The sequence below is a fragment of the Poecilia reticulata genome, chromosome 2 (assembly GCF_904066995.2).
Source record: "Poecilia reticulata chromosome 2, P_reticulata-male-v2, whole genome shotgun sequence".
Taxonomy (NCBI): Eukaryota; Metazoa; Chordata; class Actinopteri; order Cyprinodontiformes; family Poeciliidae; genus Poecilia; species Poecilia reticulata.
The window spans coordinates 7448753-7463455 of NC_088831.1; the positions used below are offsets into that span (position 1 = coordinate 7448753).

At 44.9% G+C, this 14703-nt stretch overlaps 1 protein-coding gene across 3 annotated transcripts in view; it reads right to left on the minus strand.

Moving 5' to 3' along the window:
• nrp2a (neuropilin 2a) overlaps positions 1 to 14703 on the minus strand; it is a 68174-nt gene that overhangs the window by 20465 nt on the left and 33006 nt on the right. For all 3 annotated transcript variants that reach the window (XM_081616604.1, XM_008427464.3, XM_008427472.3), the window contains exons 7-11: positions 13764 to 13919; positions 5647 to 5791; positions 4028 to 4203; positions 3710 to 3889; positions 3490 to 3634 (exon numbers count right to left, since the gene is read on the minus strand). In XM_081616604.1, coding sequence (XP_081472730.1) covers positions 3490 to 3634; positions 3710 to 3889; positions 4028 to 4203; positions 5647 to 5791; positions 13764 to 13919 — 802 coding nt within the window. The remainder of the gene's footprint in view (positions 1 to 3489; positions 3635 to 3709; positions 3890 to 4027; positions 4204 to 5646; positions 5792 to 13763; positions 13920 to 14703) is intronic.

Below are 14703 nucleotides of genomic sequence, written 5' to 3' on the forward strand. Positions count from 1 at the left end.
AGAACTCGGTGCTTTCAAAGGTCAGGCCCTGTCACGGTGTAAATGGGCTGACCTTTCCGGGGTGTGACAGCAGCGTCGAGGCCAAAGCGACTGACTTGTGCATTCGTGCGCATGGGAGAAAGACAAGAATGTGTGATAACGTATGCGACCTGCCTCCCTCGCCTCGAGCACTGTGCTCAATGTGTCCGAGTGCGCCGCGGTGGAGAGGCCTAATAATGCGGGAAAAGTCCCTCTGCGGCAGAGCGCTGGCTGATATAACACGTCTGCAGCTGCAGGTGGTGATGCAAGTCGCCATCATGCTGCAGGTCAAGGCTCTGAACTCTTGGGAGCAGCTGACACAGATAGCGGAAAGTCATGCGAGCAAGCATGCCAAGATTTCTCTCCGCTTTCACACCTAAACCTTTTCTTTCTCTCTCACTCACAGGGAGGCGACGCGGTCCAGCAATGAAAGACATAGCTCACTCCTAAAGAATCTGACTCAGCAATATGTCAGAGACAGGAGGAAGGGGGGGGGGGCGAAAAAATCCTCAATTATGTAGAAAGCCTTTCTGTAAATCTCTCCCTGGCACTCCCAGGCGCAGTCACACGCTGATAAATGGACACACATTCCTGTCCCAGAGGAACGAAATGGGAAAAAGAAGTAGGGGTGAGCCTTAGTGGATTATCCCCGCACGTTTTAGTACAGTGCATTCTTGTGTTTCTGTCACTTCAGAAGTACATCCTACGACTAAACCACTGCTTACTCTAAACCAGTCATTCTCAAAAGGTTAAGTCCCTCGTTTTGAGAAAGAAAAACACTTTACCTGGCAGGAAGTAAAAAGGGTCAGGTTAATTTTTAGTAACTGGAAATAGGATCAATATTCTCTCAAATGAACATGTCTATTTGATGTAAACAAGGAATTAAATCAGTTTTGAAGTAACTTTTTCCTTCAGGGTTTGGTTTTTTAAAAATTAGCAAGTAAGATTAATGCTTTGCTAACAGGAACGAAAAATACCCCATCTCTCTGTACTTATTTTGACAACAAACTTCTTGTTCCCTGCTTCTCATTGGTCAGCAGGTCAAAATGGAGCATACTGACCACATCTTCCTCCTGGCGTGACGTCTCGTCGTCATGGAAATCCTGATTCGCTGATTATGTTGCATGGAACCAAGTCTTGGAAGTCATGGAATCCAAATCTTTTCCTGCTTGCTTTTTTTACTCCAAATAGTCCCACCAAATAGACATGAAGCCTTATTTTCCTCTTTTCTTAAAAGCTTTAGGGTTTCCTTGAGTGCCTTTAAGTCTCTCTTCTGATGTGATGAAGTAAATCTGTTGTTTCATTCTCTGAAGTAACATGGAGACAAAAAGGCGGACCTGAATCTTATGCTTTTAGTTTTATTGCGTTTTCTGAAATGTTTTGGGCCTCATCACATAAATACTAATTAAAGGAAACTTTCCTAGCTCTTTGAGCTTTGCTGTATTTACTGGGATTTTAACAACAAACAGAAGCACGAATTGAGGCACCGGAGGTTTAAATTATAGGTGTGTACATGAGTGTGTGAGGTCTCCGATTCTGGATAAAGCATGGAGATTATCCACCTACATTCTTTACAGATCTGCACAGATTCCACTCCTGAAGGTATAAATTTTTAATTCAAGGAGTATGCAAACAACAACAACAAAAAAAAAACTACTGGTATAGCAGAAACACTGTATGAGGCAGCAGTGCGGGAATATGGTAAAAAAAAAAAAAAAAAGGTGCGCGCGATGATGAGCAACAGGAGAATGAGGCGAAGGAGAGGGAAACAGGCGAGGCATGGAAACCAAAAGAGAACAAAAACATTTACGGACCCACGCACCGGGCCCCAGGCTGGGAAAGGAAAGAACTGAAACCATGTGCAGAGACGAGGGAGAGGCAGCTCATCCTGCCTGACTGGTTGTAGCTGCTGATATGCTAAAACATGCATGGGGGGAGAAATCTGTTTGTTTCATCAGCCTGAACCATATAAATAAGTAGAGTGAAGACATCACTGAGCGGTCTGAACTGAATGATTCACAGGATGTCAGCAGCAGCCCGTTATCCCAGCTGAGTTGGTCGGTGGTGGTGGTGTGAGAACAATGTGCGACTGTTAGCAAAGTTTCTGCGTGCCACATTTTGCCAAAAGCCTCTCTCGTGAATTTAAACCTCTGTATCAAAGTGTTCATTTCATTTCGCCTCCATCTTTCTGGTTCCCGTTTGTTGGTTTAATGCGCTCTGGCCCGGTGTTTGCTCCACTCGTCAGTCAGCGGTTAATGTAAAACATATTGTGTCCTGTGTTTCGCAAGACTTCAGGAGCTCCATGGAGGTACAGTGCCTTGCAGGATTCATCGCAGTCACAACCATAAATCTTAATGTAGTTTATTAGGGTTTTATGAGCTAAACCAACACAAAGTAGCACATAATTGTGAATTAGAGAAAGGATCGGACACGGATGGAACCCTGGAACCCACTGCCTATTTTCTATTTTTTCCGCTGAATAGCATTAAAATAGATCGGTCATGTCAGACTGTGAAGTTTTTTTTTTTGTTTTTTTTGCATACGTTGCTGCCATATTGCAGAGTTCAGCACAACAAACCTTATTAATTTTCCCAAACACAAACAATATAGGACACACGTCGAAAAGTTTAATTTTGGCCACATCTAACCAGAGCACGTACTTTCACACGTCTGCTACGGCCTGTCACATACAATACAGATAAAACACATAGAAGATAATGATAACGTGTGAAAAAATTCAAGCCACAGCAGGATTAGCGCAGAAGTTCTTGGAGGAAACTAATCAGGCATCTTTGCGTGGTGATAAATCTTCGTTGCCTAAACAGATAAAGGAAATGGAAAGCTACAAACAGACCTAATGATGAAAAGCACCTTCAATTCCAATCAACACATATGGACCCGGTTCTTGTTCGGCGGGTTGTTTGGTAAACATGTGTCCGGCCCTGTGCGTGTCGAGCTACACGGCCGCCTGTTCAGGCGCAGCAGAGGGAGTAGTAAACAGTAACAGACCGTGTGTGTGTGTGTTTGTGTGTGTGTGGGGTTGTGTGTGCGTGTGTGTGCGCACGTGCGTATGTGCGTGTATGTCAGTGAGAGTGTGTTTGTCTCTGATGGAGCACAAAGATCACATCTGGCCAACAGACCATGCTGGAAAGTGAACAAACCGGCGCTCTCACTTGCTGGAGAAGCATTCCTGTAAACCAAACCTTGTACAGATCCCTGCTGAGTATTGCACTTGGAGAGGAACTCAACTCTCCTTCAGGTGAAACGATAAAAAAAAATAAATCTGAATACTGCCTCTCCTCACCTCAGGCAGCCTCTAATGACTCATGCATATCTAATGTGAGCCACCTTCCTCAAGGTCCATTCATTCCTGCCTGGATCATTTCAATTCAGCAAATAATTTGCGACTGAATCCTGTAGGCAGGATATGATGGGTGGGTGGAGGGGACAAAAAGCAGAAAGACATCCTACCTGGAAGGTCGCACCCAAGGATCTCCACTCTCATCCCGATCCCTCCCGGGGACCACCTCTCTGGATAAAGCCTGATGTACTGCGCCACCGTCTCCTCAAAATGACGCAGCTCCGGAGTGTCGTACTGCGTGTTCCCCTCAAATAACTGCACAAGACATTATCGCTGAGCTCACATGCAAATGGGCACCTCAGAGGATGATCTTTCATTAGCTTCACCCACCTTAGGCTGGCTGGTCTTTACATCCATGATGAAGTTCCAGTCTTTTCCGTTCAGGCTGTGTGCGACTTTGTACTTCCTGACAAACGCGCGGTTGTCTGTGGCAGGTCCAGTTCCTGGGTCTCCTCCCCGCGCTCCCTGGGTAATGACGCCACGGACGGTCTTGGGAACACCGAGGTCAACCTGGATGAATGAGAATGAATGTACAATCGAACTCTCATGTGGACAAAATAAATTGTGGCATATGTATAAACAAGGGTTGTTTTTAAAAGTCCATCAGTCCAAATGCACAGTAACTAGGACCCTGACATAAGCTCATACCTGGAGCCACTCCTCTCCAGCCAGAGGCTGCGTAGGCGCGGGGAACCAGCCTGAGCGACTTGCCACAAGCCGAGCCGTGCTGGGATTCCACATCATGTCCCTGCTGGACGACACCGAGATCTGGGCATCAGGGAGCAGGCCGGACATCAAGCCCTGCAGGTCCGAGCATGGAGCGCCTGGAGCGGAAGGCAGAAGGAAGCAAGAGAGGAGTTAAAGCGCCGCTACGCATATTCCCACCAGGGAGCGGTTAAAGATTACACTCCTGACAGCTGAGCTTTAGGATTTCAGATCGGAGGAAATAGGAGAAGCAGAGGTTCTGGCTGGACTCTAAGCGTGCAGTTAGACTCCCATTAGTGAGATAAAGGCTCGTATTAACTCCGCCGCTGCTTTGCATTCATGCAATTCATGTCTCACACTGATATTTAAGCATCTTTTAATGTCATTCACTGCGACGTTTCTGTCACTATACCGGAAATGAAACTCATAGCTGTGCAAGTGACTGGCATGGGGAATATACGTGAGGAGGAAATGAAGGATTAGGCGAAGGTAAAGGCAAAATTGATAAAGATAGGAGGAAGAGATGGTGGGGGGAAAGCACAAGTGACTAGGAAGAAATGCAGAGATGAGACATCTGCAGAGAAAAACAGGAGGAAAGCGGTGGCGCCGGAACGGCATGGAGGGGCTTTGGAGAGCTTGAAGAAGAGGAACAAAGACGCAGAGAGAAAGAGGGAACTGGTGGGAGGATGGGAGCACGGGGGAGATGTTAGTTGTGCTGACGGTTTAAGGGAACACAAATCAAACTTTCATGCTGTTATGTCACCGCAAACGCAGAGTCACGTAAATAATGGATAAATCGCCCAGGACGAGCAGATATACATGTGCACGCTCCTGAACGGCGCATACCTTCCTTTGAGGTCGCCGCCCTACATTTAGAAGCCGCCTCTATGCGGCAGGTTGCACCGATGCTGTAGGAGCTAATAGCTGTTTCAATAGCAGCTGTTGAGGCTGAACTGAATCACGGTTTCTGATGTAAGAGCGAACAGAGAGCCATGAATGATTGAGCAGTACTCGTTTCCCGATCCGGAGGAGCACGCGGAGCAAAGAGGAAGCTTCAAAAAGAGTTTGGAAACCATGGGAGATTTTCCTTAAAGAGGGAGGGGAGGCTGGAGACAGAACGCGAGCATGGAGAAGAAGTGGAGGGGCATCGGAAGATTAAAGCGACACATGGTGGTACCTCCTGATGGAACAACAGAGAGCGCTTTCTTTCATTAGCCTAAGGCTCGGTATACTCAAAAGACGGCGCTGGGAATATGCATGAGTCTAAATGTACACGTTAGATCCTATTTCTTTTTTAACTTTTTTTGAATAAACTTTGCATGATGTACCAGACAGTTGTTCTTACTGGAAAAGCATTAAGCAGTGGGAGGCAGAAAAAAGTCTGAATATCAGGTTTTTCCACAAAATTACTGAAATAGGGCTATTATTACTACTACTACTACTACTACTAACATGTCAATAAAAATTATCACTACAGTTTACAGTTTGCAACTCTTCATCATAAAAACATAGCGATGTGATAGAACATAGTCTTGTGAAGGAAGATCTGTCAGGAAGTTAACCTGTGATCTGGCATCCGTGGAGCTCAAATCTCAGCGCAATTCCATTCTTCCAAGTCTGAGGCCGGATCCGGACGAAGCGGGCCAAAACCGGCTGAGGGACGCGGTTCAGGACCACCTCGGCCGGGTCTGTGTTGGCGTGGAAGATCTGTGGAAAAGGAAAAAAAGAGCAAGGACAAAACACAGCGTCAGAGGGGAGACGGCAAACACACACATGCGCATCTCTTGCTTCGACACTCTCCCGCTGTGCGCAGTTTCGCTCGGCTTCACACGCACAGTGGCAGGCCGGACAAAGCGGAGACAACCCAAACACGGATCCGGTGTCAGCATCCCAGCTGTCGATGTGTTCCCAGGTCAGGGGTTCAGAGCCGGGAGGCTGGGAAAGCCCACTTAATATATATATATTTTTTTTTTCTTCCCCCCTCTCTTTTTCACCTCCATGCCTACACGCATGCAGACGCTGCCAACTCAACACGTTGGTGGGCGCAGGAAACCCACGGGAGACGTGACCTGACACGGACGAACGCAGGAAGTCTCTCCAGGTGGGCAGGATGTCAGTGAAATCCACTTCCTGAGACGTCCAACTAAAATCATCAACGTTCAGCGTTTTCTCCTTGAACACTCCCTTCCGTCCTGCAGCCAGTTCAGAGGGACGATGTAACCACGGTGACCGGGTTTCTTCCTGTTTTGGGTGGAAAAGTGACCTGGGATTTGACTGCGATGTTGGAAATTAGAATTCCCAGCTCATATTTGTGAATAACTTCCCTTTTTTTTCACTTCCCTTTCCAAATCCTCTCCCCACTTCTTTGTTCTCTCATTCATTTCTCGAACCTTTTTCCTTCCAGACCGCACAGTTGATGTCTGTTCACACCTCCTCCTTCCTCGCCTCATCCTTTTGTTGGCAGCTACTAACTGAAACCACACAGGAAAAACCACAGGAACTCACTCACACACGCACACACACACACCCACACACACACATCCACCCTACACACTCAGATAAGCAGAGGAAGAGCCTTTTAACCGACTGAGTGACTGTTAAGTGTCATTCACTCTCTATCTGTCTGTGGCTGCCCGTGGCGGCTGTTAATATAGCATCAAAACGCACTGTGTCGCAGCCTCGACGCACAATAAGAAAGAGATGAGAGGGACAACAGCTACAAGCGGCTGAATTAAAGATTAAAGGCATCATCCTTTAAAAAAAAGCTTCCTACATGATTTTTCTTTTACTTTAATCTGAGAACAACATGATCAAACGCAAACAGTCTCCCACAGTTTGGAAACTCAAAGTAAATGCACTATATTAGCAAAAGTATTCTCCCATCTTCACAAATAAAGTTGAGTAATATCTGATTCTCAACCCATGGGATGTCAGCCCACCCTATCACACCATTTACTCTTTTTTTTTTTTTTTTTTTTTTTTTTTAGGAAAATCTTTACCAAAGGCATATTTATGAGAATTCTTCCAGAGGTTCAAATCCGAGGTCGGACACTGATGTTGGATGATAATTCCTGGCTTTTATTCATACCATATAGACATGCTAGCGGGTTGAAGTCAGACTGGTCAAGTTATTCAACACCCTTATGGATGTTTCTTTGTGCTGGGCGTGTTGGAGCAGGAAGATGCATCCAAAAAAAATAGTTTTCACAAACATCAAGAATCTCCTGAGAGCTTTCATAAATATTAGATTTTAACACCCGAATTCAATATTTTGGATGGGTGAACAAATATGTTTATATATACTTTTTCTTGTGTTAATGGCGCTTCCATATGATTTCTAATTAAAAAATGCACTGTAGGACAAGCAACCCATAGTGATGACAGTATATTTAATCTTGAACATTTTATCACATTAACACAGCAAATTTAAACAGCTGCTGACCAGCTTTACAACAATTCTGGTCATTTTAGCAGCATAAATGGGAATGTGATATTTCACATAAAATCCTTATGAAGTATATTAAAGATTTTGGTCCTACCATGACTAAAAGGTTTGAGCAAAATTCCCTCACTTTCCAACACACCGTCTGAATGTTGCCCCTTCAAAATCCTACTCAAGGGGGTTTTATTTGATTTTGGGCATGGCCTGATTTAATCAAGTGCAGCTGACACTGGTAATACAAAGCAGTGTGAGTGTTTGAACAGATAACAGGGCTATCGGCGCTGAATCTGCTGCTGGATGGAGGGATAGGCAGCTGCTGTGTTTACCTAAGAGGCACAAGAGCCGATGCGGGCTCTTATGGGGGGTTATGTAAACTCCTACGCACGCTCACAAAGAGACAGGAGTGTGACGAAAGATCAGCTGTCCACCGTCTCTCCCACTCTCGGATAACCCGAAACAAAGGCAGACAGGATGAGAAAACAAAAAAAAAAAAAGAAAACACTGCAGGGAGGTACGGATGCCCACAGAAGAAAAGCTGAAACCAGATGAAGTGGGTAGAAAAAAAAAAGAAAAGAAAAGGTTGAGTGGAGGGCACAGTGTAGAAGTTGGAGGGAGATGAGTAGAGGAATGTGAAACAGGACGCAGGGAGCAGAGCTGAGGAGCAACAACAGATTCATCATTGAAACAGGAAATGTCCTTTTCAAGTATTTATCTCATGATAAGGAGCTACAACCAAAATTCGGAGGAACTTCCTCAATTCTGAAGCGATTTACCGGGAAAACAGCTAAAATCAAGTACTGGAGAGTCCAATCAGATGACTGGAATCATGATAGCTAAAAATAGGCAAAGCTTCTCCAATAAGCCTGTGCATTACAGTGTAGCTGGCTGCTTTTTCCTTTGTTTTCGTCTTTGGACTAAAGCTGGGAATGTGTCCAAAAACTCTGTTATTCACAGAGAGAACAGGTTGTTCCATAAGAACCCGCTCTAAAAAGGCTCATCTTTTTTTTTCCTGAATGTAAACTAGAGTAGAGAGTCACAGTTCTTTTACTTCTATTTTTTTGGTATTTTGTCACACTTTAGCATTTTAGATCAAACGCATTTAATAAGGCGACAAACCTTTCCTGCATCAAGTATTGAATACATTTATCGAGGTGAAAAAAGCTTTCGAGCTGTAATAAACTTACATATTTTTTGTTCAACTTTACTAGATAAAGACAAATTTGATAGTTTTGATTAATGACAAACCTTAAGAATGAAGAAGTCACTTACATAGAACCTATCTAACAGCACGAAGTAGGATAAAAGAGCTCAAAAAGCAACACACCATCTCCAAACCAAAGAAATCCAAGAAAACATAAACATATCACCCAGGAAAAAGTTACAAAACAGTTTCTAAGCTGTTATTTATTGTTGGAGACAGGGGTGAATCTGTCAAGATCCGTCTATACCAAAGACCTAATACACAGAAATTTAAAGAGGAGTGGCAAAAGCAAATGAGGTGGATTAGCAGTGACAATTATACATCATAATATCATCAGATAGACATTGTACAAAAAAGCATTAATGTCTCCTGCTGGAGAAGCAGAGTAGCTAAAGAGAAATATCAAAGATGCTATCTGAGGCAGTAAACTTCTGACCAATCACACAACACTTTGCACAAAGCTCAGTGCGAAATAGTTCGACTTGCGAACAAAATGACGCCATTTTCGTCGCACGCCTACGCCACTGAGAAACGTTTTTGTCACTTCTCATGAAGCATGTTGGAGCTTTCAGGGTCAGAGTTCACAACTGACAACTGTGTGGAGCTTCTACAGAGAGGAGTGGGAGAACATTCTTCCACATAATCTCCAAATCTCCTGTGTCCAATCCACTTCCTCCCCTCCATTGTCGGGACACCTGAGAGGTCGCTCGTTGGACTCCACTTTAAGGTCAAAGGTTAATGGCACCAGGAAGCAGATGGTTGCTCATTGACTGCTGATAGGCATGACCACTTTTTGACTGAGTGGGAATGAAATGCTGCTGGTGGCAAAACAAGAGTACGGTGCAGAATCATCCATCTGTTTGTGTGTGTAGCGGTGAGGAGGAGGGGAGGCGGGACGGTAATCTGCCAGACAACAACGCCGCGTCTCCAGGATCTCCGCCCCTCACGTGACCTGCCACCGAGGTAGGCTAAATAATTGATGCTGTCGTGTTGTGTCTCATCGCGTAGAGGGTCATGAAATTATAACGAAGACTCCACCCCCCCCCCCATTACACACACAGCCGTGGCGGCAGCAGTAAGTGGTGGGGTCAGACTTGTTTGTGCATCAGGAGTGTTTAAGTATTGATAACCCCTTCTGAGAAGGAGGTCACCAAGAAAGGAGTGTCCATTTCCCAGAATCAACCTTCCAGGTAACGTAAGCAAGCAGATGTTTTAAAATAAGGGATTAGTTGGATCGCGTCTCGACTTAGTTGTTTTGTTTTCTGCACATCATCGTGTTTTCCTTCAAGCTAACATCAGTGGGAGATATGAGAAGATCAGCACAAGACATTAGTCTTTCAGCGTTTTTTTTTCTACTCCTACAGTATTTTAATCCAATGATTACACATCCCGTCCCTCTGATTCTCCCCTCGGTTCTTCTCCATAAAGATGGCGACTATATTGAACCAGTTCTGGCTGACTGAAACTGGATTCTATGTGGTAGAGCAGCAAAAAGTTGAGCCTAAGTGGAAAGTAACAATAAAGTTTAGACAAAAAATAGATTTAGAAAAGGGCATGCATTTAATTTTGATCGGAAACATTCCAGCCTAGCTCTGGCTGTTTGGTTAAAGTTCGATCTATCTTAAGTCTTTTCTAGCGTCCCCACAGCATGATCCCACCACTGCCGTGTTTGCCAGGTGCCATGATGTGTTCAGGTCTTCCAAACCACCTAATATGGCCGAAAACTGAGGATTTTTTAGTGTGCATGAAGGTTTGACAGCCGTCTTTTTGGTCAAGCCTTGCTGCAGATGTTACCAACTGTCACTAACTCCACCTGCGTGCCAATGCAAATTTGATTATGATTGTTGTATTATGCATGAGCATGCAAACAAAGCGTGTGTGTTTGTTTGGTTCTGTGGGTTCACAGCACACCGTGATTGGATGAGCAGGCTGAAATGCTGTGTGGGCTGGTTTCCCCCCCCCCCCATCGCCTCGCTCAGGGTTACTTGATGTGTGTGACAAATTTAGCACAACCTCACGACACTTTTCAGCAACACAAAGCTTGTTTAGCACCAGAAGCTGCTGGGACCTTCCCTCACAGACACTGACAGATGACAGTGTGTGTTTTTCATGTTAATTAGTGTGGGCACGCTCGTGTGTCTGTGTCGGAAAGCGAGGAAGAGAGAGATGGGGGGGTAAGATGACTGCACGCTCGTGTCTTACAGTACGTGCAGGTTGGTGAGAAATGAAGCTCCCGAGCGAGTTAGCATCTCATCAAGTAATGAGGTGCATATGTGAGCCGTGCGACTTTGATGTAACGAGTCACATGCACTTTAAACTGAGATAGGGTTGGCATGCAGAAAATTGGTGAAAAGGAACGACAAAAAACCCCACAAAAGCTTATTGTGGGTGCGGCTCCAGAGGCGGTATCCTTGTTCTCTTACTGTAGTTTTCATAACTTCCTGTCTTGACAATAAAAAAGCTCCCTTTTCCTGACAAACGCAGGAAGGTGAAGACTGGAAAGCCGCTCCTATTAATAATAGTAATCTCTTATCTGGTGTGCAGATATGGCGCACGTGCAATTCATAAGCTGCTATAGCATTAAGCTCACTGTTAAATGACAATTAGAAGAACCAAAGCCCAGTCATTACAAGACCCCCCGACGAGAACTGAGCTTCAACCACTTAAGGCTCTTTGGGGGGCTTAGGACCGGCTAACAGGGGGGCTTGAGCAGCACGACGGGTGGATTAGTGGTCACGGAAGATTCAGCCGCGGCCCGTGGGGAACGGCGGAGCCCCTGACCAACAAGGAGTGGAGCGTATTCTCCGGTTTTAATATTAAACTGTAAATCCGGTCTCCAAATTATGGCTAAACATCCCTTTCGAGTTTGATTTGTTGAATATATCCATTTATTAAGATGTAAAAAGTTGGCCTCTTTCAAGAAATCTTTTTTTAAAACATGCTAAAGCAATGCTCTTAGCACGTAGATATCCGTTTGATCAAATCAAACATCTGTGTCAAAGATAACCAAAGTGGATGCAATAAAAAACCGTTTTCTAATGACGATTTAATTCAGTGGTGAGAAGTTGTGAAAATATAGCTGCTCCTTTGTTTAAATCATGAGTTAGCCATGATTAACAACATTATTTGGGGTCAATTTCAATAGTCACCACACTCAAGACTGGTGACTCGCAGACATGAATAAAATCAATAAATCACTTAAACAAGAGCTGTCTGACTACCTAAAGTACAGAAAACACATCAAACGTAGATGAAGGGGCAAAAAACCACAACAGCAAGTTCACATCTGAAAGGTAAAAAAAAAGCAACAAAAAATGAAGATGAGTGGCTTAGTCAAAGCCTGATTCTAATTAATCCTAAAGCATGACCTTAAACAGGCCTCGCTGTTCAAGGTTCGCCGTACTCGGGCATGGATCCTGAATAAACGCTTGTGGTTTTAAATCCTAACGTGACCAATGCTCTCATGCATGGGGTCCATCTTCAAACTGTCATCATTTCTTTGTTTGAATCAAAAGCAGATGGTGTGGTTCACATTTTATGGAGGTTATGCAATGAGGCAGGGCAAGAGGAGCGGGACTTCCTGGTTTCAGCTCGGAGCAACACGGAATTAGTTTTGACTGCTGCCGAGTCACCCCTAAGTTCCCTTTTACAAACCGCACTTTAAAAATTTGCTAACTTCCATTGATCTCTTTGAGTCATGCCGCCCCTGTGTGCATTCAAAAGACTGAAAACGATTTTCATAATGCCTGCGATATCCATCCCAAAAGCCTGCAAATGATGCATCTGTCTGAATCCGTGTCTCAATGAGTCTTTTTTTGTTTTTTTTCCCTTTGCTCCAACAGATTAGAGGACTCACATTACCAAAACACAGACGGACCTGCAAGCGCTGTGTGTATACATTGATATATATGCACTTGCACGCACATCTCCAGACAGGAAGATCAGCCGGAGGTTATTTAAATGGGAATGGGAGGGGGAGGAGGTGTCTGTGGACTGAGTGGGCTTGGGCTTGTGGAAGGAATGGGGACATCTGGGGGCTCTAATAAATTACACAGATGTTGACTTTTAAGGCAAATCCACATTTTGCTCAATAATCTCTACATCAAATACCCCCCACTGGCACCACCCAAACCAATCACGGTCACGCACAGAAGAGCAGGGGGGCCCTGGTCCGTACGGGTTAGTCTAGGCGGATTAAATCCCCCCACTTCTCCCCACTCTGTTTTTCTGCTTAAAATCCACAGAGACGTTAAGCCTGGAATGAGGGGAAAGAGTTGGAATCCCCCAAGAGACAGGTGGTCGCACAGCAGCCTCCGCTGTATGCAGAACATCACATGCAAAACAACAAAAAAAGATATAAAGCCCCCCCATCAAAGCACCAAACGACACCAGTATCAAATAAATTGTCCCAGTCCACACCTGGCACGACTCCAATCGGTTTCACAACCCCAGGTGTCTGTTTGTGTGTGAGCATTACCCTGAGAGAGAGATCACAAATCTAAAATGGAGATAAGAGCACACAGAGGATTTCATTGTTCTTGTTTTACTCGTCTTTCGCTTCTTTTTCTACCTCATGACCCGGGGTCACGACTGAGGTCGACAAGCGGGCGCGGAAGGGGAACGACACCATCGGGAATGCTGCATCATCTGACGCAACTCCTGGAAGAACACGGCTGCCTTTGTTAACTGAGGAATGAGCCGTGGCAGCGGAATAAATGTACTGTAAATAAAGGACCTTCAGCTGCAAGCCGGGTCCAGTTTCCTGAAGATGCTTGTACGTACAGGAAACAGTTGTGTCTAAGAGAGACTAAGTCTTGATAACAGTAAACTTTTCTGCCAGTCATTGGGAATGAAGTGGGACACTTGTGATTTTGGTGGTAAAGTTTGGGGTAAACTGCTCACAATTTAATCCACCTTGACAAAAAACATAAAAATCTTTGCTTCATCTGAACAACTGTGATACTGTGAAACCTCATTGTTCTTGCAGTCCAGTAAAGTTAATTTGCTCAATTTAAATGCGCGTAGCAAAGACTAACCCTGTGGTTCTTGCCGTGTCGGTACACCATCCAGTCCTCTCCGTTGGTGCTGACCTCCAGTTTGAAGGAGGTGACGTAGTAAGCCTTCTGGGTCTCTTTGGATATGGCCCCCTGTGTTGCTATCCCAGTCAATACCTTGAGGAAGTGGAGGTCAACCTGAAATAAAGAAGAAATTTTATTGGAACAATGTTCAAATTATGGGGCGGTGGGGGAAGCGAAACCGCTCCACCCGCCACAGACATGAGATTGACACCGTTAAGCTGGATGTCACGCTATGATTCTAAGCGGAAGATGCAGATAAGCAAACCCAATGATGATTTTAAGGCGCAAAAGCGTAAACAAAACATAATTTCCCTTTTCCCCGAGAAAAAGGAAGATATGGATATCCTACGAAACAAGATGAATCTGTAAGTTATTAAAACAAACCTATTTAGAAGGAAGCACGACTGACATAGATACCGGAGATGTTCCTGCCGCCGTGTGAATGTCGCACAGGCAGCAGGAATTAGTCACAGACTGCGCCCCACTGCTGGGGAAACCGAGGAGAGCATGGATGTGCATTGTCATGTGTGTAAGGTGAAGGAGGCGGGAGGTAAAGATCAATGGCTCGGTGTTGGGATGCGTTCCAGGAGAGCACCTTCATCAATCACAGCCGTCGCGCTGCTCTCCTCGGCTCATGCAGACGCGCGCGTGTTGGAGACAGGAAAGATTGAAAGTGCAGAAGAACTTCCTTATCATCGGTTTACAGTTCCTCCATTTCCCGTGTGTGTGTGTGTGTGTGTGTGTGTGTGTGTGTGTGTGTGTGTGTGTGTGTGTGTGTGTGTGTGTGTGTAGGCGTGTACAGGGGTGTGTGTGTCCTGCAGTTTATGAGATACTGGTTGTATATTCCATCTTTTCCTCACCACGACAAATTTATTATCCTCAACAAAGTGATCTTTAA